The sequence below is a fragment of the Microsporum canis genome, genomic scaffold (genome assembly GCF_000151145.1).
Source record: "Microsporum canis CBS 113480 supercont1.8 genomic scaffold, whole genome shotgun sequence".
Lineage (NCBI taxonomy): Eukaryota > Fungi > Ascomycota > Eurotiomycetes > Onygenales > Arthrodermataceae > Microsporum > Microsporum canis.
In genome coordinates this window covers 1095368-1119975 of record NW_003299162.1, presented here as the reverse complement: position 1 = coordinate 1119975, position 24608 = coordinate 1095368, and the positions used below count along the sequence as shown (strand labels likewise).

Genomic DNA, 24608 nt, shown 5'->3' with positions numbered 1-24608 from the left:
TGGTTGCAAGAAGAAGAAGAGAAGAAGACGAACCTCGCGACTTTATAAGGAGGAAGCGGCAGAAAAAGGCGGGCGTGATCTTGTTTTTGCGTGATTCGAGCGAGAATTTCAATACGGGTAACGCTGGCGTATGATCTGTATGATTAGAGGACGGGGCGCGCGGGCAGCGGCGGGACGCGACTCTGTAACTTACCGTATCGGTATTATTGATCTGAGGGGCGAAAAAGTTGATCTTCCTTGCGTCTTTTCTGCTATAAAGAAGGCTTTCGCTCTCTTCTTCTTCTCAACCACAACGACCACCACCACTACCACTCTACTCTACTCTACTCTACTCTACTCTACTCTTAAGTCCTCAGTACTCAGTACTCAGTACTCTATCAAAATGACTGGCGGAAAATCTGGCGGCAAGGCCTCTGGCACCAAGACTTCTCAGTCGTACGTCTCTTATGTCTCTACTGATGATGATGATGAATCTAACACGTCCTAGTCGCTCTTCCAAGGCTGGTCTCGCGTTCCCAGTCGGTCGTGTCCACCGTCTCCTCCGCAAGGGCAACTACGCTCAGCGTGTCGGTGCTGGTATGTTTATATTATTATCCTCTGCGATTATAGAGTCCGTACTAAGATGTGGTAGTTGCCCCTGTCTATCTTGCCGCTGTGCTGGAGTATCTCGCCGCTGAAGTGCTCGAGTTGGCTGGCAACGCTGCCCGCGACAACAAGAAGACCCGTATCATCCCTCGCCATCTCGAGCTGGCCATCCGCAACGACGAGGAACTCAACAAGCTGCTCGGTCACGTCATCATCGCCCAGGGCGGTGTCATGCCCTACATCCACCCAACCTGCTCCCCAAGAACACCCCAAGGCCGGCACAAGTCGTCCCAGGAGTTGTAGTTCCCCTTCTTTCTCTTTCTTCTACTGTCTATCTTATGTTACAATGGCGCATGGTTCCGTTCGGGGTGGGATAGGATGGTCTACGTGGTTCACTTTTTCACACTTTTTACTTCACAATAACGATGGTGTATATTAATACATGCAAGTGACGTCTGTCTCAATCGTTCTTCAACCGAGTAACGTAGTAAAATGTAAAGAGTAAAAGATATAAAAGTAATTGCATTGATGTACAGTCTATCAGTTCTCGACCTTGGCCAGATGTTGCGGTTGGGGGGCTGCCAGCAGTTAGTACACACGTATACGTATAAAGATGGCAGAGACGTACGGTTCAGGATGGGAGCCTCGAGGTTGCGCTCCCACTTGGATCCTGCAGGCGGTTAGCACGGCGTACGGCAGAGGATATACGGCAGAGGATAGGGAGACGACATACCGCCAGGCGCGGTTGGGGCCCGGTAAGGGTCAGGATGCTTCCACTTCTCCAGCAGCTTCTCTGTCTCTTGCAGCAGGACCTTTGCCCGTCAGTATGTATGTATATATATAGGATAAGGTGAACACACCTGCTGCTCTCGCGGGTTTCGCACATGTTTGTTCGCATCGAAGAGGGAGCGGATGTAGACTGCCTGGCCGCGCCAGAGGTTTCGGTGCACTGCCCAGTCCAGAGACAGCTTCAGGGCGCGCTTGTACAGCACTCTGTCTCGTCGTCAGTGTCAATTCCGTAGAATATATAAAGCAGAGACTCAAAGAGAACAAGCGGACTCACAGGGCTGGATGGCGGGTTGACATGGTCTCGTCCTCAAGGAGAATAGCGTGGCAAGATATATCCAGACGGACTCTTCTTCTGTCTCTTCGTCTTCTCCCTCTGTCGTCTCAATTGCTTCTCTCTGTCTCTTCTCTTCTTCTCTTCTTCTTCCCTGTCTCTTCTCTTCTTCTCATCTCTGCAAAGTCCATCCTGGAACATGGATATTCCGGTTTCGTCCGCTTTCCGCATCTCCAAAACATAAAACATCGCCAGCTCGAAAAAACTTCTGCCACCGACAACTACCCTTTGTCAAGCCTCTCTCTGTTAATATCTAATTCACACGCTGCTCGCTACCATGGCATCAAGGAGAATATCCCAATTGGCCGGTGCCTTGCGCCAGACGCCAGCCGTCGTCCGTCCCCAGAGCTGTCGCTGCTTCTCGTCCATACGCACCGCCAGCAGACCAGCCTCCCTCGCCTCTACTTCGTCTCTCTACCGTCTTGACTCGCTGCGGTCACAGTAAGTCTCCTTGTTGGTTCATCTGGAGTGTTGTCTCGTGGGCGTGGCTGACGGTGGTAGATATGTCCTCCCTCGATCTATCGGCCAGATACGCACATACGGTAGGCTAGACATATACACATGGACGACGAGATATATAGATCTGACAGTTGTACAGCCGATGCCATGGTAAAGGTGCCCCAGATGGCCGAGTCTATCTCAGAGGGAACCCTCAAGCAGTTCTCCAAGGGTGGGTTTGATGTCTCTCTTCATACTGCGACATCGTACTAACGGCTCGTAGAGATCGGTGACTACGTCGAGCAGGACGAGGAGCTGGCCACCATTGAAACCGACAAGGTAGACACACTCCTTGTATTGGTCCAAAGATGAACGCTAACAGTGCAGATCGACGTAACTGTCAATGCTACCGAGGCTGGTATCATCCGTGAATTCCTCGCTGCCGAAGAAGACACCGTCACCGTCGGCCAGGATCTCGTCCGCCTCGAGCTCGGTGCCGCTCCAGAGGGCGCAAAGGCTGAGAAGGCCGAGAAGCCTGCTGAATCCGAACAGCCCAAGGAGGAGTCCAAGCCAGAGCAGCCCAAGGAACAGCCGAAGAAGGAGGAGGCTCCTGCTCCTACGTCTACTCCGGCCAAGTCTGAGTCTGCTCCAGCACCGTCCGCCTCCAAGAAGGAGAAGGCCGCTGCTCCAGAGCCTGCTGCTGCCAAAGCCACTCCCGGAAACAGAGATGAGCGCAGGGTACGTTATTTTCTACTTTTTTGTAAAGTCATACAGCCTAACGGGGTTGATAGGTGAAAATGAACCGCATGCGCCTGCGTATTGCCGAGCGTCTCAAGCAGTCCCAGAACACCGCCGCCTCCCTCACCACCTTCAACGAAGTCGACATGTCCTCGCTCATGGAATTCCGCAAGCTCTACAAGGATGACATCCTCAAGAAGACGGGCGTTAAGCTCGGATTCATGAGCGCCTTCTCCCGCGCCTGCGTGCTCGCCATGAAGGACGTGCCCGCCGTCAATGCCTCCATCGAGGGCCCCAACGGTGGTGACACCATCGTCTACCGGGACTACGTCGATATCAGTGTTGCCGTCGCCACTGAGAAGGGTCTGGTCACCCCCGTCGTCCGCAACGTCGAGACCATGGGGCTCGTAGAGATCGAGCAGTCTATCGCTGATCTAGGCAAGAAGGCATGTCATTTATCTTTTTCTTTACCGTGGCATAGTTTAAAACTAACAGAAATGACAGGCCCGCGACAACAAGTTGACCATTGAGGATATGGCCGGCGGTACTTTCACTATCAGCAACGTAAGTCTCTTCCACTTTACCCCAGTGATAGAAACCCAGGCTGACAAGGCGAACAGGGAGGTGTCTTTGGCTCTCTCATGGGAACTCCCATCATCAACCTGCCACAGACCGGTGTCCTCGGCCTACACGCCATCAAGGACAAGCCCGTCGTCGTCAACGGCAAGATCGAAATCAGACCCGTAAGCATCCTCCTCCAGCGGTCTTTGCCAACTCTAGAGAATCAGATCTGCTAACACTCTCCGTAGATGATGTATCTCGCCCTCACCTACGACCACAGACTCCCTCGACGGAAGGGAGGCCGTCACCTTCTTGGTCAAGGTCAAAGAATACATCGAAGACCCTCGCCGCATGCTCCTCGGCTAAACCGAGACCATCCTTCACACCTCTACCCTCACCCAACCCATCCTCCCGTGCATATCATCATCCTATATCCACCGACTTCAACCTGTAAATTCTGATCTTTGGCAAATCATATCACATTTCATATGTCTGTTTCAATATCTCATGTTCGTTTTCCCTATGTACAACAATAAGCAACCTCGACCATCAGCACTGTTGCTATCAAGTGAAACCGATACAGCAGCATAAATAACAATAGAATTAACGTCTTATGAGTATCTTTTTCTCCTCTTCCTCCCGTCTTCCTCTTTTATATCGTCGACTTCTTCAGCTTTGTAAACAAAAACGTCGCTTTTCTCATTGGTTGATGACTAAGCTTGACGTGACGCGACTTTTTTTCTATTTAACGACGCGAAGAAGCAAAGAGAAAGCAGAGAAAGCAGAGAGAGAGACAGGAAGAAAGATAGAGGGCGACGGACAGCGAAGATGGCAGATACAAGTGCAGATGGAAAGGCTTCCTTGCTCCGGGCAGAGCTGAAGCAGTGGGAGAAGACGTTTACTCTGCAGACCTCCCGGAAGCCAGGTCGCGAGGATATAAAGAACAATCCAGCCATCGGTATGTTGGTAACCAAGGCACCTGAAGATGGCATATACACCGACCGATCTAATGATACATAGCTGAAAAGTACAAGGAGTATGCACGGCTGCGGTCAGACGGCTCTCAGAAGCCTGCAAAGGCAGCAAATTCGGCGGCAGCAGATACCCGCCAGACAGAGCACCAAACACCGAAGAGACGAACGAAGAGAAATTGCCCATTTGAAGATGACGATGACGTCGAGGGGGCTACCAAAACACCTACGAAGCTGCGCACCCCCAGCAGGAACGCTGTAGTGAACCCACTACACCCTTCGCGAATCGATCCATACGACTCTCCATCCAACATCCGCAGACTAAACGGCCCGCGAGAATCGCCTCTTCCTCTCTACGAGGCCATAGGGCCTACTCCGCAGCGTGACGGGAAAGCTCTGGGCCTATTTGATCTGCTGGACCCGCCGAGTCGGAACACCCCGAGGGCTGACAGGCATGTAGTTGCCGGCGGGGCGATGGTGCAGACCCCCTCTCGCAAAAAGGTGCCCGCTACGCCATCGACGGGTGGAAGTGCCACGGCCACTGCGCGAAGACAGAGATATGCATCAACCCCGCTGTCTTCCGCACGCAAGTTCTATCTATCGAGCTTCTTCGCCACGCCAACGGCGACTCGATGTGCGACCATCCCCGAGGAGGATGGTGTCGATGACGGCGCGCGTGGAGGTCTCGCGTCAGAGACACCCTCCTTTCTACGACGGAAGAACCTCTTTTCTCCTACTGCGAGGAAGGGCGCTCTTTCACCCGTTATGCATAGCCCTGTGCCCGTGTCCGTGCGCATGCCGCAGAGGCTATTTGGGAAGGGAATAAGCTCGTTCGCCAAACGGCTACAGGAGGGACAGAAGGAAGACCCAGTTGAAGAGCCAGAGGATCGGGTTGAGGAGACACAGATCTTTTCGGATCATCAGGTCGATGGCAACACCCACGGTGAAGCCGATGTTCACAGATCTCCCTCAAAAACATATAAGTCTTATAAGAAGAAGGGCCAGAAACGGACCACCAAGCTATCCCGTCTCAGGCCCTCTCGGGTCAAACCGGTCGCTCAGCCTCGGTGGGAATCGCTTGTCGATGACAGCGATGATGAGCTCGCTGCTACTGAAACAGCCGATCCTGCAGGAGACGATGGTTCTAGCGATAATCCCGATGCAGACGAGGTGTATATCCCCAAGAAGAGCCGCGCAAAACAAGCCAAGCCTAGTTTGGTAGAGAAGAAACCAGAGAAGAAGCTAAGAAGGATCAAGGCGGAAGCACATGCCAACTACCGCTCCTTGAAGATACGAAGTCGGGGCGGCCAGAAGGGTGGAGGCCGGTTCGGCAGGCGATGAAATTGGCTGTTTCTTGCTTTATATAATTAATGACCCTGAATGATTCAACGATTAGATAGAACTATTTATTCCGTATATAGCATCAACCATGGTTGTCTAGGATAATCCTAAATCAATTATCATGATATTCCACGTTCATCATACTGAATAGTTGCATCCCACTCCCGCGGAGTCTCAAACGGACTCCTCATCCAGGACTGCAGCTCATGTAGGAACAGTGAGGCATACTCCCTGCCCAGGAAGTCTCGTAACAGCTCTTCTGCCTGTCCTGCGCTGCCCTTCATGTCAACCGTGCGTATAAGGGCAATGATGTACTCGAGCAGGTACTCTGGGTTTCCAATCCTTACACCAGCTCTCTCTCTATCTTGATCCGGCTGGTTTAAAAAGGTAAACACCTGCAGCTCACGCCGGATCCATCTCCGAGCCCGGGAGAGCAGGTTGCCATCCCGGTCAATCATCCGAGGCGTGAGCTCACGATACCGGGAGTATCTGTTCGAACCCACCCGTAGGCTATACAGTTGATGGCGGTATACATGTCGGCGACGCAACAGTGCAGAGTCCACCTCTACACGGGCACGGGGGCCAGAGTGCTGTATTCGCTGTCTGCGTATATGTCTAAGGCTGGGGCCCCCTTCTTTACTAGCAGCAGGCGGAGAAGTTGGTATCCAGACTATCTTCTCCTCGTACTTCACTCCAGTCACGGCCGCTTGACCTATACAGACAATGAGCCTAGCATACCCGCAGCATAGGCAGTATCAGCACTTACACAGCGGACAAGCAGGGCGTTGTCCCAGCCATATCAAAAGACACTGCAGGTCGAAATTGGCGTGTTTACATGGGATCGCAGTGCCGGCTTTTTCGACCTTGTCCAGGCAGATCACGCATGGCTCGCCTTGGTCGTCCCGATGGACATCTGCTATCATCTTGCAAAGTACATCCTGACTCCCCTCCACATCCCGGGCCATCTGGCATGCATATCAAGCGCAAACACTCGAGTAAAACATGGGAAAAGCTGAAGTCGAAGTCGAGAATTTCCTCTTTGGGATTTCGATATGCATATCACGTGATATTATATTCGCTTATGTAATAACAAAATTGAAGAAGGGAAAAAAGCAAATTGAATGCAAGCTTGAAAGACTTTGAAAGATTTCAAGATCTCGAGGGACTGAAAGACTTGCGGCATGACAAGTTGACGACTCGACTTGTCTGTGATATACGATAGATAATGCTCTCATATGCTTAAGGCACTCAGATTCCCGAGACTCGCAGCTGCTTACGCACAGATGGCGCCAGCTATAGCCAACAGCGCAACGCGGTTTAACCCCCAGAGGTCTACAGCCTACTCGACAACCGCGTTGAAACGATGGTCGTGCCTTAATGAAGGCGTCCTTCCCTGTGGGTTTACGATTGAAAAAACTGGCCACCATCATACCTGTCTTTTTCTATTTGTTTCTCGTGGGTCGATTTGGGTGTTGTATGAACGGAAGCTAACATGGACACATTTCTAGCCATTCCGAATATCAAAGCTATTCACGTCTATGATTTTGACAACACTCGTACGGAGACACCCCCAAAGTTACGCTTCGTATTCTCGACCGTGATGACTGACCGAATACCAAGTTTTTCTAAGCCCCTTACCCAACCCACAGTTATGGAATGGGCCAACAATTGGGTTTCTGCAGTCATATGAATGCTTTGCAAAAGGCGGCTGGTGGCATGATTCGAACATCCTTGGATCAACAGGCGATGGGATCGAAGTTGAAGAAGCCCGCGCCTGGGCAGGGTGGTGGAATGAACAGATAGTACGATACCCGTCGATCCGTGGTATATCACCGTGGCTCACCCACCGACTGACATGATACGAAGGCCCAATTGGTTCAACTGAGTATGAAACAGAAAGATGCCCTCACCGTCCTGCTAACTGGAAGGTCTGAAGGTGGTTTTGCCGAGCTTATCGGACGCATGATCAAGAGTAAACAGTTGGCATTTGATCTTGTCTGCCTGAAACCAGAGGTTGGCCCGAACAACCAGCGTTTCGCATCTACAATGAAATTCAAGCAATGCTTTCTAGATGACCTAATGCGTACGTATAAAGAGGCTGAAGAAATCCGAGTCTACGAGGACCGTGTAAATCAGTAAGTAGTGCGCGCTTTCTACCATGGCCAAACCCTCTTGGGAGGGATGAAAGTTTCTTATAACCACTCACAACAAACAGTGTCAAAGGCTTCCGTGACTTTTTTGAGCAGTTCAATAAAGATGCTTTGGCAGCGGGCCCATCGGCCACCCGAAAGCCCATCACCGCTGAGGTGATCCAAGTGGCTGAGCTGGCTAAGTATTTGTCTCCAGTCACAGAGGCAGCCGAGATCCAACGCATGATCAACTCTCACAATGCATCACTGGGTAATCCAGCGGCAAATCTCACCAAGTCACCCTATGGCAGACTTGAGCTTTCAAAGACTACATTCTACACAGGATACATCCTGTCAAATGCTGACACCGCTCGGCTGATAGAAAACATTTTCCTTCCACTAATATCATCCAGCGTCGCTGACACGAGTGAAATTAAGTTCATGTCGAACAGCATCATGATCACACCGCGATCGTCTCCCAAACCCATACTTGACAAGGTTGGGGGCCTTGGGAAGGTCGTCCGCTGGCGTGTCACAGACACGGGCACGCACGAACACAAGGTATGGGCTGCACGGGTCAGTCCGCTGGATAGCTCAGAGACTATCCACACTGACAACCCAGAGCCTATGATCGTGCTCGGTATGCGCAAAGGCGTGCGGCCGACAGATGCGGCCAAGATCCGTAACTGGAACCCAGTTACGAAGGATGACTCTCTAGTGTTTGACACGGTAATCGGGGAGAAGACCATCCTGCGTGTGCAGGAACGGAATGTAGGACGGAACGGCGTCGCTGGCCGAGGCGGCAAGAAGAGAGTCCAGCCGGACAGCCGAGATGAGACGGAGTCCTCTCCACGGGATTATCGTGACATGCAGCAGCATCGACCAGCTGCCCCTGAGTATTCTGGCGGGAGGCCACATTACTATAACCGCCATTATAATAATGGGCCACAGCCACCCTTCCGTGGGAACCGTGGTAGGGGGGGACGAGGGGGAAGAGGCGGCCGAGGACGTGGCCGTGGCGCTGGTGGGGGTAGGGGGGACGGCCACGGATCAAGATACAGGTCGTTGGATGACCATGTTGCCGGCGGCGGCCATGACCGCTCAATGGACAACAGAGGTCCTGCCAGGGGACCCGGCGGAGGCCCGGTGATGAACTACTAGTTGATTTCCTTTCATTTCTCGCCAGATATCGCCCAGGTTTTCTCCTTGCTTCTTCTTGTTTGTGTTCTAGGGCTGTATCATGACTACTGTGTATTTTTTTCCATCTCTGTTGGAGTTGTGCTGGCGTTGCTGATGCCTCTGATATGTGTTTCTCTAATCAATACATGCCTGCATCACGCTTGACTATTCTCCCACGGCATTCTTCACTGCTAGTTCTATTCACGTAAGCCCGTGAATTAGACAACTTCCTTCACGTATATGCCGCGAAGTAGACGGCCTCCTTCACGAAGTAGAGAAGTGAATGGAATGCCAGGCTAGAAGACTATATAGCAGGGAAGAAATCCTCTTCTCTTGCCATCCTCCATCCATTATATCCTACAGTCAACAGCTCTCTTCTACTATAGCAAAACCTTCGAACTGATAGACGAGGTTATGAGGCCGCCATCAACGAGGAGAGCCTTCAACATGTACCGCCAGCCCTTGGGCGTTGTCTATGGTCAAAGACTCATGGCAGTATCCGGAGCATGTTGGAGTCGTGCACTGCCTGGGCTACCTCCTCTTTATCTCAAAAAGAACCCAGCTACTGGCCATGCTAAAGAAAAGATATGCACCGTCTTTAACTGTAATAATTTGAATGAAGGGAATGTGTCGAATATAACCAGTCTCCCTGCCACCAATTGGGCTCACCTTTTTGGCCGAATGGCAGATTCTGACAGGATGCTGTTAATGATATTCGTCGGGTGACTGTAAGGAAGCCAAGGGGGCTTGGGATGAAGTCTTGACCTTTTGAGATTGCATGATAGACTGCCGGATTATATGTTCAAGAGCAGCTGGCCCTTTATAGGCCTTGAGATGGTCAAATCCGTATGTTATTATTTCCACTTGGTGGCTGTTGGTAGCTGCTGCTGACTACCGGGAAAACATCTGGGTCAGACTACGGTACGGCGAGATACATCGGTGCTTTGAGGGCGTAATACGCATGCTCTTGAGATGGTCATGGTGTGGGCTTTTATAGACTATTCACCAGCATTATCAATCTATACCTTGGGGTTCTCCTTCCACAGCCAAGTGCTGTTATGTAGAAAACACAGTAGCTGGACCAACACACAGACTGCACCAAGGAGAATAGAACAGTATACTTGTATCATTCAAATTGTTTTTAATCAGTATTCGCATTAAGTATCAAGGACACGGCGTATAACTTGGCCGTGGCAAAGTTGATTAATAGACGAATCCCTCCAGAGTGAAAACTCCCAACACCACCGCGAAGGAAATATTTCATATACAGAGCGTCAAGAAAAGTAAATCAGAGGAAGAGGGAAGAAAAAAGGCATGCCAAACATCGGGGGAGTCAAAGTGTGGTCGAAGAAGAGGCTTTTGGCCGTCAGGGAAGCTCGTTTATGTCTAAATGCACGTTAATGTCCCGTACCCAGATCCCCAAACCCATTATAATAGTAGATCGTGAGGAACAAAAAAAAACACATAACGGAGGGGCATATACTTGGGCGTAAAGGGGGGAGGAATAGATATCAAGACAAGAGATAAGAAAGAAGAAGAAGACAGATCTTTAATCATCTGTTATCTGTGAGAAGTAGCTGATACTCAAGATCATGCAGAGCAAGCCAATGGAGACGATGATGAAGAAGGCGAAGCCAAACCAGCCCAGAAGCATGGCAGACGTGCCGACGCCACTCTTCACGCTGCCGTTCCCCAGGTCTTGCGCTATTGTACTGGCTGCCACCGACGCCGTGTGTTGCCAGAGGACCGACACCAGGATGAAGACGGACGCAACGAAGATCAGTGCGAGGGCGACTTGCGATACAGGCCGGGATGGGAACGGCTTTACTTCGATGTCCGAGCCTTGTTGGTTGAGTTCTTCATGCCAGCCGGGGAAAGTCGCCAGGAGGAGGAAGGAGAGGAATGCGAAGATTAACGCGACGATGCTAAGCGCACAAAATCAGTCCATGCCACCACACTCTTTAACGGGGGGTATTGAAAAGGAATACTCACATGAGATATGGAAATACCACCGCATCCTTGAATGTTGATGCGACCCAGATCAGATTTAAGGGATCACTTTCGACACCAAGGGACTCGGCCAGGATAGTCGCGTTCTGGTTGCAGAGGAAACCACCCCCGTTTCGCTGGATGCAGATTCCAAAGTACCCTACCCGGACTTCCAAGTGAGCACCTCCGACTATGTTTGCGATTGTCGGTACGAGTCCAGGGTCCGCCTGCGCAGTACTCATGACGGCTGGGTATTTCTCGTAGAACATCGATATTAGGAAAATGCTGGGAATCTGTGGAGACGATGACGAGCATCCGGCAAGTAATAGAGCTTTTGCACCTTGTTAGCAACGGTCCAAGTGGGTTCGCCGTGTTAACGTTACTCACATAGTAGTAGAATGGAGAGCGCAATGAATAACATGAGAACATGGTGATATCCCACCGCAGGAATGAACCCTAAACAGACGATAAACTGTCAGCTTTTGCCTAACCATTCAATCTTTCTTATGGAGGCTGAACCACGTACGGGCTATGCCGGACATAAACCGCATCTCCGCCATCTTGAACTAAATCCACCTCACTATCCGGCCTTCCTTTTCCCAATCTCCCGTGCTAGGCCCTCCCAGAGAGTTCCGACTCCTGCCCCTTAGGGTCTCGGAGGGCTGACCAGCTAATCCGACCAAACGAGGAGCCTGGTACTCCGACCCAGCTGTACGGGCTGACAGCCTTACGAAGGCTGCTGTAACTTGAAGCGTTTTTTTTTTTTTTTTTTTTTTTTTTAAAAAAATCGTAGTCTCGCGGCCGGAGGATCTCGACAGGTCAACTAGGAGATGGTTAGGAGCCTCGAGCACGGTAGCTTGCTGGCGGGCGGAAGAGGAGAGATAGGTGAGGTAGATCAGCGTGTGTATGGTGCATGCAAGTGAAGGAAGAAGAGAAGATGGTAAAGCTCGTAGCTATGAGAGAAAGCAATCCAACAGCCCGTTCCAAGTCCCTGATGGACTTGTGGCGAACGAAGGACCAAAAAATCACCGGTAAACGGTCGAGATTGAGTGTGTGTATCTTCACACGATGTCTTTTTTCGTCGGAAGACAGTGAAGAGGAGAGTGAAAGAGGGAAGAAAGAAGAGAGAGAGAAGTCACTTGGCGGCAAAGAGAAGATAGAGAGTGACTTGCTCGAGATGCGGTGGCTGGATGGGTATCCTTTTCGCCGTTGGATGTCGATGTATCCAAAAGTCCGTGGCTGGGCCAACGAGGCGGCTTTGTTTACTCGCCCTGGTTGCCGAGGCAACGCCAGCTCACCGCCCTTGGCAGAACTTCCCGCCCGTCAGGAACCACGTGGGGCGCGCTAGCCTCATCGGGACTAGGACGGTGGCAGGGTTTGCGCCAGGGGAACAAGTGCATAAAACGTGCGAAAGAGGAAATACATAAACAGTGGCATAACTCCATGTGTTTTATCCCCAAAAACTCCCAAAGCCTTCTGGCCCAGTAGGTCAATACATTCATCAGCACAGCGTCAGCAGGATAAACTCCGGACTCCCTCCCATAAAAGCTCCTGTTGTTATTTTATATCCCAGAAACAAGACATACTCTCTAAAAAATGTATTCAAAAGGTTCAAAAAAAGCCAAACGAGCCCCATTGCTTTACGCCTTCTTGAATGCATACTGGGAGAAGTCGAAGGAATAGGCGACTTCCTGGCTGTCGTCCTTTTCGTCGGCTGAGTTGTCGCTGTTTGGTGTGATCATGTCCTCGCTTCCACCGTGCGAGACGTTTCTTGGTGGGAGGAGGTGATCGGCTGCTTCGTCTGCAGTAGCTGTGGGAGTGTCTTCCGGCTTATCGACAAGCTTCCGTGGCTGGAGACTGGTCATGGATTTTGATCGAGCAAGTGCGCTTTGTTTTAGCCGTTGTAACGGGCTTGGTCGTATCTGGGAGGACAGTGTCCGCTTCACACATCGTCCTGGCAAAGAACTACGGGTGGGTGCGGTTGGAATGTCGTCTCTGTTGCTCTGGGCGGTCTCGCTTTGCTCAGAAGGGTTGAAAGCATACTTCTCCCGCAATTTCAAGTTATGGCGCTTTACGTTGTAGTCCAGCACGCTCTCGAACAGGGATGGGTCGGAGTTGGCATCTACAGATCGGCTGTCAGCTACGGTCGGTAGTGATGGTGTTGGTAAAGTAACGGCTGATTCCTGTGTGCTGGTGTTTGAAATAGGCTCCTCAAGGAAAAGAGGAGGAAGAGGGCGACCTGATGGGAGCGGTTTTGTAGGATCATTGGTAGCTGTGTGCTGCTTGGTTATTGCTTGACCAGGAGATAAAGCGGCCTCCTGGTCTGAAAAGACATGGAGCTTGCTACTCTTGCGCTTCTTGCTCGTTGTGTCCTTGCGAGTTGTCGTTGTTTCTCCGGGGCCAGCGAAGAAGCGACTCACTTCGGCCATGTTTCCTGCTACACTCTCCTCGTCAGAGTCCGAACAGAGGCGCTGTCTCTTCTGAACTTGAGGCGGCGGTAATTCGGAGGCGGATCTGAGAAATGCTTCTGTTCGTCGTGCCCGGTCGGTTGGGGTATTTGGTATCGAGGCCGCACTCCTGGTAATACTGGGAGGGGTCGATACCCGGTTCGCGGCCAGAGAATACCGATTCTGCCGGCTCACCAATGGTCGATTGGGTCCTGGTGAGGGAGTCATTGAATTCGGGTCCAGCTCAGAGAGTGGAACGCGCTTTGGCGTAAAGAATTCATGTATCTCTCGTGCTGGTTTCTTCTCATCAGACGAGGTTATGGACTGTCGTCCCGTCCGAACCAGCCTTTCTCGTTCTGGGTATGACGGCTTTATCTCAATCGGCTCCTTGGTCATCGGATCAAGGTCACCGCAGGCGATCGCAATAGCCACATCGGGGTCCAGGATGGCACCAACGAACGGCATGTCTTCTCCATTCCCGCCGTCTGGAAGCGGATTAAGCATGACCAAGCATTTGGCGGTGGGGCAAAACACCCGCTGGTGCAGGAAAGTAAGTTCCGCTCGTTTGAAGCTTTCAAGATAACCCGGCGGAACACGACTCGACCCATCAAACTGAACCATTTTGACTACCCGATCCACCGACTTGTGCTTCCTGATACTACGGTATGCTGTTTTCAATCCCATCCTGGGGATGTTAGTAAGGTAGTCACATCCGCTGAGAATGCACATGTGCCGGAAATTCTCATCGGTCCAGCCTATCAGACTGATATCCCGACAGGCAGCAAAGTCACCCCGGTTAATTTCGATACAGTCACCGTTTTTGTCAAGCTTGGAAAGAAGACGTTTTGCACCGAAGACAAGCATATCCGAGTCCTCTGAGATGATGCCATTGATGATGCCCTGTTTCTCCAGGTATACCAACTGGGGGTCAGCCTCATACGGAGCGACCAGATATTTTATTTTGTGCTTCTTCAGCTCTTCAATCAAGACACGAGCCATGTAGGGCGTGACGTCAACTGCCTTTTGAAATTCCTGATACGCTTCCGCAGTCCTGCCTCTCCGCATATGCTCTTCGCCCAGCTTCCTACTCTCCTCTCGTCTGGCAGCCCTGGAGGCCTCTATCGCCTCTTTGCTGGGAAGCATCCCCCCATCAAACACGATGTATGGGGTGATTCCATAGTGCTGTAGCATCCGCAGACGACCGATAGTAAAATCAACATATCTACACAACGGATCAGCATCTAACCCTCATAAGCGGTAATATCTGTTGGATATAAGCCTACTTTGTGGTAGGCCTGCCGAGTGCTATTTCGTACGCACAGGCAGCTGTCCCTCTATGTAACCACCCATATGCGTCCACTCCAAGGGTCTGACCGGCGAATTTCTTCACATTACAGGGCTTCTGTATCGACTTTAGAAGCCCGTGGAGCCCTAAAAAGAGGATTAGCCGTGGTTTAATGCGTAGATGTGAGTAGATGCCATCACCACTTACCCGTAATTCCCATGGTTAGCGTCACAGCATCCACTCCTCTAGATTTTGACTGCTCCCAGATCGGTCAAGAAGTGGTAAACCTTTCACTGCTATGATCCATGGATAGCAGCTAAGTCGAAGCAGTAAACAGCAGACAAGAAACCCCAGGGAGCAACTCGGGGAGAGAGAAAGAAGTGGTCGAGTTGCACCGGCAACATCCAAGTCTTCTTTCTGTTAGCAACCTCGACGCGCTGAAAAGACGCGGTTTCCTATGTGGTCACGTGGAAGGGGCTTGACCATCAACAACTTTGAACTTTTACGACTATTGAAGATGCACATTTGATTTTACTGATCGAGACGGCGAGGAAGAAGATATCCTGTTCGTCTACGTCGTGGTCGTTCCACTTTGATGTATATACACGGAGAATATATGGGGATACATTTATGGGTCATTACTAACTGCCATTGAAAAACTATGCTCAGGGCACTAAAACATACGAACAGTACAGCATGTTTAAGCAAGAAGAAGAACATATCATCTTGTTGAATAGTTTGATATCATCATCGTCTTCTTCTTCTTCTTGTTTTCGTCTGAAGTTGAAGGTTTTTATATAATTCACGTGATGATGACTCAGCAGAAGATAGTTACCGCCTTTATTTTCTGCCGTTATCTTTTTGAAGATAAAAAAAATAAAAATTTATTGGAGAAACAAAATTGGTGGGAAGAGAAGCAGCTTGGAACAGGCAGACAGGATGACAAAAAACCTGAATAAGATCACCAAGAAGCTTTCCAAGAAGAAGGGAAAACTGGACTCTCTCCATGAGAAGAGCAGAGATGCGGTTCGCCTGCGACGAGCTGGCGGGAGGGAGGAGAAGTTAGCCCGAGCAGCAGCGACGACAATGAAGGGAAGACAGACATATGGTGAGTTGTACGTGCTCTGCGCGCCTTTATATCCAGGGTTCCTGTTGTGCTGACTCGCAGTGATAGTGGATAGAGTAGCCTACTTTAGAGATTGCACAAAGGACCTTGAGACTCCCCTAACATCAGAGGGCGTTGTCAGCTTACTCCAGCAGTATGTTAACATCCTACCCCGCCAGTTGGTCAATTGGATGGAGACAGAAAGCATATAATGCTAACTGGCCTGGTTATAGGTACCTAGACCGCCTCAAGCCCGAACTACAAGAACAGCAGGAAGCCAGGCGCAAAGGCAGGCCCCCAAGCAAGCGCCAGGAGGTCCTGACAGAGAAGATCGAGACGGAAGCAAAGGAATACGAGACAGGGTTCTGGATGCCAGACTTAGAGTCCGAGGACAGCCTGCGGCGACTGCGAAACTGGAACGAGGAGTGGTCTGCCATGAGCAACCTCAAGTTTGTCAGACTTACCAAGGCTGGAGAGAAACGGCCGTCGTCGTTTCCACCCAAGGGGCTTTCATGAAGCCGCCCTCTCAGTCACTCCGTTGCCACAATTATACCAAATTCCGTATTTTTCTTGATCTTTGACACGAAATGATGACTTTACGATGTCGTTGCCGGTTGCATATATGTACAACAGCCTACATTAGAGCGTATAAGGAAGAACCACGTACTATTTTCTGTGATGGAATCATAATGAGTTATCTCCTAGCATAGCTGTTATAATGCGTAGAATATTGTATTTGCTCCAGCGTGGCCGACCCATATGTGTTGCAAGTTCTATTGTTCCATCGCCTTCCTCGCTTCCTCTCAACTTCTTGGATTCTGTCGGTGCAGCTCTCTCTGCCCTTGTATCTCTGCACCATCACAAGTGTCCTTGCTTCCCTGCTACATAGTTGAGGGTGGAGGTGGTGGCGGAGGATAGGCGGAGTCTGGTTGGCCCGTTTTATTTGCTGATAGCAGATGGTGTAAATAATACTCCGTATATGCAGTCCAGTTCGGGCACATAACTCAAAGGGTAAAGTTCCATAAGTCTTCACATCGCGAGATTAATCTTATTAATCGAAGCAAAAAGCTTTCAATTAAAGCCAGATTAACGAACTAGGATGAGCATCTGTGGCGGATCAAAAAGGGGCTACCCTTCCGCCATGTAGGCGTACGGAGTATATATCAATATATTAACCATGTAATAGGATGGAAGCAACAGCATATACCAAGGTCAGCATATCTGTACTCGTCCTCTTCATGAACTTTCCCCTTATATGGTGCGTGCTCAGAGTATTTTATTCTTGGTTATTTCCTTTGGTTTGGGCGGGTTTCCAACCATTGCTTTTTCTCTCTCCCATATCTCATTTTGTTGTGTGCAAATGACCGAATATTGATGTGGATTGACAGCCACACGGCGTGCTGCGCGGCCTTATGAAGGCTCCATTTTTTTGGGGAACGGTGTTGGGCTGGACATGGCGGAGGGCGGGCACAAAATAGTATATAAACGGAGGATACCGTATCATCTCCAGTATTCATTCTACTGCATACTATATACACGCCTACATCCCAATATCAACAGATCAATTTCTAGCCAGCCCACCATGCCATCTCTCGTCAGGGCGCTTGTCCTTGCTGGGGCCTTTGGATGCTCCCTTGCGCTATCACCAATTGATCCGCCCAAATTCCCCGAGAACTGCCAGGTTCCAACCGAAGCACCAGCTATCCGGGTCATCAACCTCCCACCCGGCCGTGGCATCCCAAACAGTGCGCAATGCTTTGCAGTTGGCGATCCATGCAAAGTCAAATCCGACTGCAGGCGGCCTACAAAGGCCGAGTGCAGTGCTCATGCGGATAATGGCAAGATCACGATACCTATTCAATCGCAATGTCTAGAGGGCTTCTGTAGAGGGGTTACTCTGGTCGACAACGCCCCATGCGACTGTATCTTAGGGTGCGACGTTGCGAACCATCTAAACTGCATTGCGGGTAAGTGTCTCCGCGAGCCGTGTGCTCCCTGCGGAGAGGAGCTAAAGGGAAGGAGTTGCTGCGGATCCGGCGTGAAGGGGCATGACGGCAAATGCCACTGTTGGACCGGAGTTGGTGAAGGCTGTGGTGTCGATCCAAAGCAGTGTGGCGCCGGGGAGTTCAACGATGAGTGCTGTGCCAGGGGGACGGACAACGAAGGGAAATGTTGTGCTTCAGGGACATGTAATGGGAAATGCCTGCACCAACCAAAGTAGATAGTCGAGCAGAAGTTCTTCGCTGTTGTTCTTGTTACTTTTTCTTCGTAAACGATGTATGTCCATGCAACGGCTCTCGGGTTGTGCATATATATATATATATCCTAGCTTATTGCTTCGACGACTGAAGTCACTTCTTCCTTTCACCCACGATGTACAATTCATGAGAGGGTTCCCTTGCTTCAGGATACGCCTTTGGCAGGATGACCCAAGTTGTAGCCAAGCTTACGGCCTGCGGGAGCGCTTCGAAGCCACCAGGTAGAGTGTTGCCCATCGTCTCCAACCTCACGAACGCCCTAAGCCCTCCACCGTCCAGATCCAACTCTCAGGCATCAGGGTATACAGTTGATGGCGTCCGCAACAAGAACCGGGAACAGGTCTATGGCCCGTCATGGTGCATCGAAAGAGACGATAGGCTCACTTCGGAGGAGCAGGGACAAAAACAAGAGGGAACAGGGCAGTGAGCCGTAAGTATCATATTTGAACACCCTCATCGATATACCATCTTTACAAGTATATTTCATCAACACTCTGGCGTTCTAGTAAGTAAATCTTTGATGTCTCGTTTGGTTTAACTCAAGACCAGGAAAAGTCTTGGCGGAGACTTTAAAAAAAAAACTTCTTCAGCAAAAACATCAAAACATCAAAAAGTCAACCACCAACAGCAGAACAATCATTTTATTGCGCCCATCGCTCCATAAACCCGTCATCACAATGTTCTCGATACGCTCATTGACCAGATCGGTTCCCCGAACCCTCTCCAGATCCATCACCACCTCGTCCCTCAGACCTCTGCAGCGATCATCTCTCTTCCAGCCAACATGGAAGCTCATGTCTCGCCCTTCATACGCTGCCTTCTCTACTTCAAGGCCTCGATTCGAGGCTGCTGGCCAGGGTAATGTCTTCCTTATGCAGAATCCATCGTCCGTATTATTTGTTGTTTGTTGCTGACGGGTGTATAGTTGATGTTGAGCTTGCGGCCAAGTTCCAGGAAGAGCTTGCTTTAGAGACCGAGAGCGGAGAGACCGAGGAGCTTCCTGAGTCGGTCAAGTACTTCCTAGACAATGGCCCATTTGAGGTAAGAGCTTGAAGTGACTTTTCTATGAAGATCCTACTAACAGTGGATTAGATCATCGACAAGGCCGGAGAAGAAGAGGTTGTCTTAACTAGGAAGTTTGGTGATGAAAAGTACGTCTACAACTGTCAATTATGCTGTCATATCTTAGGTATACTGTATACTAATCGTTATAGTATTCGTGTCTCGTTTACGATTGCCGACCTGCAGAACATCAACCCCGAAGAAGACTTCGGCGACAGTGCTCTTCAAGATGAGCTCGACATGGACGCATCTCGATCCAACAAGGACGCTGTCCCGGAAGAAAATATGGATGAACAGCCTCTGGAACCCGGATATCTTGCCCGTGTCGATGTTACCATCGAGAAGCCAGGCAAGGGTGCCATGCACATCGATGCCGTTGCCCGTGACGGTTTGATCCAGATCGAGAACGTCTCGTACTTCTCTAACCCCGAGCTTGCCAACGCTAAGACTCCCGAAAAGGAATGGGAGCGACAGAGCCTGTATGCCGGCCCACCATTTGGAAACTTGGACGAGGAGCTCCAGACCCTCGTTGAGCGCTATCTCGACGAGAGAGGTATCGATACCGCTCTTGCATCCTTCGTTCCAGACTACATTGACTTCAAGGAACAGAGGGAATACGTCCGCTGGCTTGGAAGTACGTTTACTCTCTCCTCCTTTTTTCAACCTTTCCTTCATTACGACGTGCTAACATCCCCTGCAGACCTCAAGGGTTTTGTTGGAAACAACTAAACCTAGTCTCTCGCTATAATGTAATATCTCTACATTCTTCGTTCGTCCGGTTGGTAGGCATGGGGCTGCTGGAGTTGAGGTTGGAGCCGAGATACGAAAAAGAAATTCACCTGTAACATATAAATAATATCAATGTCGACTCCTGTATTATGACTCTCAACAGTGGCTACCATTCTAGTAACAGTAGCTATTAGCCTGCATTTAATAAATACGTGCAGCTTGTATATTTACCCTTATACCCTGTGATAAGGTGAAAGCCCGAAAAACACATTGACGTTGAAAATATTAAATCGTTATTGAAACCGACCAGCCTTACTCCCAACTATCATGAGGAGAAAAAAAAACTAAAACTAAAACTCCATAGCATTTGAGCCTTCTCCTGGTCGTTCTCTCTTGGCTGGTCGTTCATCATTGTTCAATTTTGCAACAAATGAGCGGAAATAATCGATATATGGCTTCAGGCTCGTTTTCTCATAATCCTGGATTTTCTTCGGTTTAGGGCCAGCATCAGTCTCGTCCTGGCCGCTTCCGCCATCAGACGCTGGCATCTGATCCTGTTGGTTCGCCTGTGAGGGATTCCAAGAGTTGATCTCGTCTAAGAGTTGTGCCAGAGTGGGAGTTTTCAAGGGGTTGAACTTGTCCACCTTTTGAATATTAATCGGAACACATACTCTGCCAGTGCCCGGGTGGACAACAAACGGACTCTTCAGCAAATGAATCAGCTTCTTACTGACTTCGGCATCGAGTCGTGGATATGTATATTCTAGAACGATGTCTTGTTTCGCTTCTAGCAATGCTTTTGTGTCTAGGCCGCGACAGTTTGTCTTTGCCACGGCGTCAATATCCGCCCACTTGTTACGGCTATGCCGTCCAGGTGAAGAATCCCATTTCTTTTGCAAGGCTGTCCTTAATGTTTTATCTGGGAGTAACTCGAGGAGTCTGCTGGCTTGGTCCGGCCTGCTGAATGGGTCCTGGTCCACCAGGACGGTAGATGCGAAATATTCCCGCAGCGTGTCGAGGCTCCGTGTGATATGTGGATGTAGCGGCCGCCTGAGGTTGACACGTTTTCCACTCTGACTGCCTCCGCGAACCACTTCCAGATACCCGGCGATGGCCCTTCGCCTGTCGTCTGGAAGATTGCGTGCCTTTTTATCACAAACCCAGGCGTGTGCTCCTCTACGCCCAGAGTACACCCACAGGATATGTTCAAATCCAAAGTCCTCCCGCAGAGCTGCATCGATCACCTTGATGGACATCGTGACAAACGCCCAGCACTTCTCGCATATATTAGCCTTGCTACAGCATGTTCTGATATCATCGTAATCTGTCAAATCGATGTCAAAGACTAGCTCTTTCGAGATGGGTTTGAAGGCACCAGGTTTTCGTAGAGATTTGCGGTCTCGTGGGTTTGTACTGTAGACAGGGCCGATTTCAAAACGAGAGGGGTTTAATCGCATAACGTCTTTGTGAAGCCTATGCGAAAGGGTCAGCCATCGAAGCAGGTATTGGTATACAAAGATAATAACGTACGTGTCCGCTGTCTGAAAAGATTGGTATCGCAAATAAGCATCATTAGGAAGTGTGAAAGCGAATTCTCGGTTGCCAAAGTCTGTAGAAGGTTTCACTCCGTGGTTAAGCCACTGGAAAAGGTATTTGAATGGGAATAGGCGTTGGTAAAAGGCAGACATCGACTCCGGGTCGACTTGAGTGGATGGAACTGCAGGCTGGCTACCACCTAGATGTCAGCACCGGAATATTCAATGTGTTGGAGACTCCCTTACTTTGGTATCTGTATAGCGTCTGAATCTGGAAAATCTTCATCTTCATCATCATCAAACATGTCCTCTAGCTTGACACCCTTTTTTGTTTCCGTATCGTCCTCCTCCTTCTGCTTCTTGACAACGTCATCGTCATCATCATCGTCTTTGAATAGTATATCCTCTAGGCTGGCATTTCCCTTCGCGTCGTTCTGCGCGCCTTCGGCGGCTCCATCATCTAGCTTTGGTTGGATATCGTCTGACCGGGGGACATCCGGCAGCACCTCGTCATCCTTGTCCTCCATGAATGCGTCTTGTGAAGGGATAAAAGCCAGGCAATGGACCGATGTTCTGTCGACTTGTTCTTTCGTCGTCGATGCAATATCCAATTAAGCAAAGACGCGACGCGTCCAAAGCGTCAAAACTAGGGCTTAGGGCATATGACATAACGTCACCAGTGTCACATGACGTGGATCACATGACACAGCGGAAGTTCCGAAAGAAGAAAAAAGAAAAGAAAAAACTTCAACTTCTTTTGTTCTTTATTATTTCTCTTGCATGATATCAACCAGCATCGAGACATATAAACAGCGAACATACACGCCCCTGACATGAATATATGATGAGTCCAGCAAGAATTGAAACCACAGAGGTCCTTTCTGCACTTCCTCGCCACTGAATAGCCCGGATATTTACGATAAACACCCTACAGTGGAGCCAACAACCAACGCCTTATGACAGCCGAGAAGCCGGGAAATATAGCGTGCCAATATTCTAGACTGGCATATTCCGTTACATATTCTTATTATTACGGCGTGGGGCTTGATCCCTCGCATTTTTCTTATACTGTCTGGAGCTCCCGCCAATAAGTAGCTTTTTTGTTTTACTTATTGAAGGCTTTCATGATTTGGTAGAACAGAACAATACTCACTCCTCACTCCTCTTCTGGACTTTCTTATACCTCTATATTATACGAAATCTTCTACGTATAATTGTTTCACTACCAAGGGAACCAGTCCAATAAGCTCCCAGATTAAAATCGGTTAGCATGTCGCAGACAGCTATAGAGTTGATTGCTCCAGCTGCGGTCCATGATACTCCCAAATCTTCACATCTGGTTATACCGGCCTTAGGAACTCGCAGTACAGAGAATGTCACCAGCCATGGCGTCCATCGGGATCCGGATGATAGTAGTGATGAAGAGGTAGTCAGCACGTTTACTGTACCGGTTGTCTCCAAGGGAAAGGCAGCAGTTATTATTGCTTCAGCCTCGAGCATGGTTCTGATGAACTCCGTGTTGACTGGTATACTAACCGTGGGGCTACCAGTCATTGCAGCTGATATTGGACTTGCGGATAGCTTGCTTCTATGGTACGTTCCTCCTTTACCTGCTTCTCCGATGCAGAGTTACCGGGATTCCTGATTTGTTGTAACTTTAGGCCGGCGTCGGTTTATGGATTGACCTGCGGATGTACCCTTCTCTTGTCCGGATCTATTGCGGATGTAGTTGGTAGTCGGCCAGTATACCTTGCTGGGTGTGGAATCCTATCTGCCTTTACATTAGGGTGTGGCCTTGTAAAGACTGGTATCCAGCTTATTATGTTCCGCGCCATATCTGGGATCGCCATGTCTTTGTGTCTGCCTAGTGCTGTGAGCATCATCACCGCTGCATTTGCGCCGGGTGGTAGAAGGAATATAGCCTTTGCATGTCTGGGTGCAGCGCAGCCTGTGGGGTTCTCGCTCGGAATAGTCCTGGGTGGCGTTCTAATTGCCAGTATTGGCTGGAGATATGGGTATTTCATCGGTGCCGGTGTCAATGTCCTGATCCTCATTGTTGCGTACTGGCAGATTCCTGCGGATCCTCGAAAAGTTGTTCCCGTAACATGGAGGAGACTAAAAACCGAGATTGACTGGGTTGGAACCCTTCTGATTAGTGCATCCCTGGGGCTATTCTCCTATGCATTGTCGTATGTAAACATTCTTATCACCTCCAGGTATTGGGTCTGCTGCTAATTAATGCTATAGAACTATCAGCGTATCAATCCGCGAGTTGGCTAAGCCAGGCAACTCCGTCACCCTAGCTCTCTCCGCCATCTGTTTAGTAGGATTCGTTTACTGGATCCATCGTCAAGAGCGACTCGGGCGCGTTGCCATGGTCCCTCCAAATCTCTTCAAGTCCTCGGTCAATGCTCCCCGTCGAGCCCGGAACTTCACCTGTGTCTGCATCTCGGTTTTTTTCACCTGGGCCTTTTTCAACTCCTTCCAGTTCTTTACCACTCTCTACTTTCAGCAACTCCAAGGAAGCTCAGCCCTGATGGCCTCTATCCGGTTTATTCCCATGGTTATATCAGGCCTCGTCACTAATATCGTCACTGGATTCCTCGTCAAGCGCGTTTCAGCTGACATACTCTGCACTTGTGCAGCCGTAGCGTCTTCAATTGCACCCTTACTTATGGCTCTTGCCAAGCCGGAATGGAATTACTGGACAGCACCATTTTTCGCTACTATTCTCATCCCCATCTCTGCTGACACACTTTTTACTGTGTCGAACCTTGTGATTACCTCTGCGTTTCCTCCAAAAACCCATGGCCTGGCCGGTGGAGTGTTCAACACTATATCTCAAATCGGCATGTCCGTTGGTCTCGCCATAACTGCCGTCGCCGCTAACTCTGTTGTGGAGCATAATTTACCACACTCAGACAGGCATACTGCCTTGCTCAAGGGATACCGAGTCACCTACTGGATCTCCTTTGGAGCTGCAGTAATGATTGTTGGATTAAGTCTATGGGGCTTAAGAAGTATTGGCAAAATTGGACTGAAGAGGGAGTAGGTGCGTTTCCAACTATTAAGATTTAGACGGTTCAAAGGATTATATATGGAAAAAGGAAGTCCCAGAATTATCTACAATAAATAC

General features: G+C 49.8%; 14 protein-coding genes across 14 annotated transcripts; 9 read left to right on the top strand and 5 right to left on the bottom strand.

Annotated features, from left to right (window-relative positions):
• Positions 1 to 382: 382 nt before the first annotated feature.
• MCYG_08357 (histone H2A) lies at positions 383 to 888 on the top strand (the record flags this gene model as incomplete). Its single annotated transcript, XM_002843228.1, has 3 exons — positions 383 to 435; positions 488 to 576; positions 632 to 888. The coding sequence occupies 3 exons, from the start codon at positions 383 to 385 to the stop codon at positions 886 to 888; spliced, it is 399 nt and encodes a 132-aa protein (XP_002843274.1).
• A 237-nt stretch (positions 889 to 1125) lies between these two features.
• MCYG_08356 (LYR family protein) lies at positions 1126 to 1671 on the bottom strand (the record flags this gene model as incomplete). The annotated part of the gene is made up of 5 exons (XM_002843227.1): positions 1126 to 1163; positions 1214 to 1255; positions 1319 to 1397; positions 1446 to 1578; positions 1649 to 1671. The coding sequence occupies 5 exons, from the start codon at positions 1669 to 1671 to the stop codon at positions 1126 to 1128; spliced, it is 315 nt and encodes a 104-aa protein (XP_002843273.1).
• Positions 1672 to 1982: 311 nt separating this feature from the next.
• On the top strand, positions 1983 to 3896 carry MCYG_08355 (dihydrolipoamide succinyltransferase; the record flags this gene model as incomplete). Its single annotated transcript, XM_002843226.1, has 9 exons — positions 1983 to 2146; positions 2207 to 2247; positions 2304 to 2375; positions 2427 to 2482; positions 2531 to 2881; positions 2935 to 3288; positions 3386 to 3445; positions 3502 to 3624; positions 3723 to 3896. 9 exons carry the CDS (start codon positions 1983 to 1985, stop codon positions 3894 to 3896), a joined length of 1395 nt encoding a protein of 464 aa, XP_002843272.1.
• Positions 3897 to 4270: 374 nt separating this feature from the next.
• On the top strand, positions 4271 to 5754 carry MCYG_08354 (DNA replication regulator SLD2; the record flags this gene model as incomplete). Its single annotated transcript, XM_002843225.1, has 2 exons — positions 4271 to 4400; positions 4463 to 5754. The coding sequence occupies 2 exons, from the start codon at positions 4271 to 4273 to the stop codon at positions 5752 to 5754; spliced, it is 1422 nt and encodes a 473-aa protein (XP_002843271.1).
• A 119-nt stretch (positions 5755 to 5873) lies between these two features.
• MCYG_08353 (RING finger domain-containing protein) lies at positions 5874 to 6989 on the bottom strand (the record flags this gene model as incomplete). Its single annotated transcript, XM_002843224.1, has 4 exons — positions 5874 to 6466; positions 6521 to 6719; positions 6744 to 6832; positions 6869 to 6989. 4 exons carry the CDS (start codon positions 6987 to 6989, stop codon positions 5874 to 5876), a joined length of 1002 nt encoding a protein of 333 aa, XP_002843270.1.
• A 48-nt stretch (positions 6990 to 7037) lies between these two features.
• Positions 7038 to 9044, top strand: MCYG_08352 (conserved hypothetical protein; the record flags this gene model as incomplete). The annotated part of the gene is made up of 5 exons (XM_002843223.1): positions 7038 to 7149; positions 7263 to 7351; positions 7404 to 7556; positions 7621 to 7889; positions 7970 to 9044. The coding sequence occupies 5 exons, from the start codon at positions 7038 to 7040 to the stop codon at positions 9042 to 9044; spliced, it is 1698 nt and encodes a 565-aa protein (XP_002843269.1).
• Positions 9045 to 10611: 1567 nt separating this feature from the next.
• MCYG_08351 (conserved hypothetical protein) lies at positions 10612 to 11611 on the bottom strand (the record flags this gene model as incomplete). Its single annotated transcript, XM_002843222.1, has 4 exons — positions 10612 to 10987; positions 11055 to 11382; positions 11439 to 11507; positions 11578 to 11611. The coding sequence occupies 4 exons, from the start codon at positions 11609 to 11611 to the stop codon at positions 10612 to 10614; spliced, it is 807 nt and encodes a 268-aa protein (XP_002843268.1).
• A 353-nt stretch (positions 11612 to 11964) lies between these two features.
• MCYG_08350 (uncharacterized protein) lies at positions 11965 to 12399 on the top strand (the record flags this gene model as incomplete). The annotated part of the gene is made up of 1 exon (XM_002843221.1): positions 11965 to 12399. One exon carries the CDS (start codon positions 11965 to 11967, stop codon positions 12397 to 12399), a length of 435 nt encoding a protein of 144 aa, XP_002843267.1.
• A 292-nt stretch (positions 12400 to 12691) lies between these two features.
• On the bottom strand, positions 12692 to 15003 carry MCYG_08349 (exodeoxyribonuclease 1; the record flags this gene model as incomplete). The annotated part of the gene is made up of 3 exons (XM_002843220.1): positions 12692 to 14720; positions 14782 to 14929; positions 14991 to 15003. 3 exons carry the CDS (start codon positions 15001 to 15003, stop codon positions 12692 to 12694), a joined length of 2190 nt encoding a protein of 729 aa, XP_002843266.1.
• Positions 15004 to 15722: 719 nt separating this feature from the next.
• On the top strand, positions 15723 to 16404 carry MCYG_08348 (conserved hypothetical protein; the record flags this gene model as incomplete). Its single annotated transcript, XM_002843219.1, has 3 exons — positions 15723 to 15891; positions 15958 to 16042; positions 16122 to 16404. 3 exons carry the CDS (start codon positions 15723 to 15725, stop codon positions 16402 to 16404), a joined length of 537 nt encoding a protein of 178 aa, XP_002843265.1.
• A 1066-nt stretch (positions 16405 to 17470) lies between these two features.
• On the top strand, positions 17471 to 18109 carry MCYG_08347 (uncharacterized protein; the record flags this gene model as incomplete). Its single annotated transcript, XM_002843218.1, has 1 exon — positions 17471 to 18109. One exon carries the CDS (start codon positions 17471 to 17473, stop codon positions 18107 to 18109), a length of 639 nt encoding a protein of 212 aa, XP_002843264.1.
• Positions 18110 to 18823: 714 nt separating this feature from the next.
• Positions 18824 to 19937, top strand: MCYG_08346 (suaprga1; the record flags this gene model as incomplete). The annotated part of the gene is made up of 5 exons (XM_002843217.1): positions 18824 to 19004; positions 19072 to 19187; positions 19239 to 19297; positions 19361 to 19842; positions 19909 to 19937. 5 exons carry the CDS (start codon positions 18824 to 18826, stop codon positions 19935 to 19937), a joined length of 867 nt encoding a protein of 288 aa, XP_002843263.1.
• Positions 19938 to 20287: 350 nt separating this feature from the next.
• On the bottom strand, positions 20288 to 21999 carry MCYG_08345 (DNA primase small subunit; the record flags this gene model as incomplete). The annotated part of the gene is made up of 3 exons (XM_002843216.1): positions 20288 to 21410; positions 21468 to 21665; positions 21719 to 21999. 3 exons carry the CDS (start codon positions 21997 to 21999, stop codon positions 20288 to 20290), a joined length of 1602 nt encoding a protein of 533 aa, XP_002843262.1.
• Positions 22000 to 22645: 646 nt separating this feature from the next.
• Positions 22646 to 24524, top strand: MCYG_08344 (uncharacterized protein; the record flags this gene model as incomplete). The annotated part of the gene is made up of 3 exons (XM_002843215.1): positions 22646 to 23065; positions 23134 to 23661; positions 23720 to 24524. 3 exons carry the CDS (start codon positions 22743 to 22745, stop codon positions 24522 to 24524), a joined length of 1656 nt encoding a protein of 551 aa, XP_002843261.1.
• Between the last annotated feature and the right edge of the window lie 84 nt (positions 24525 to 24608).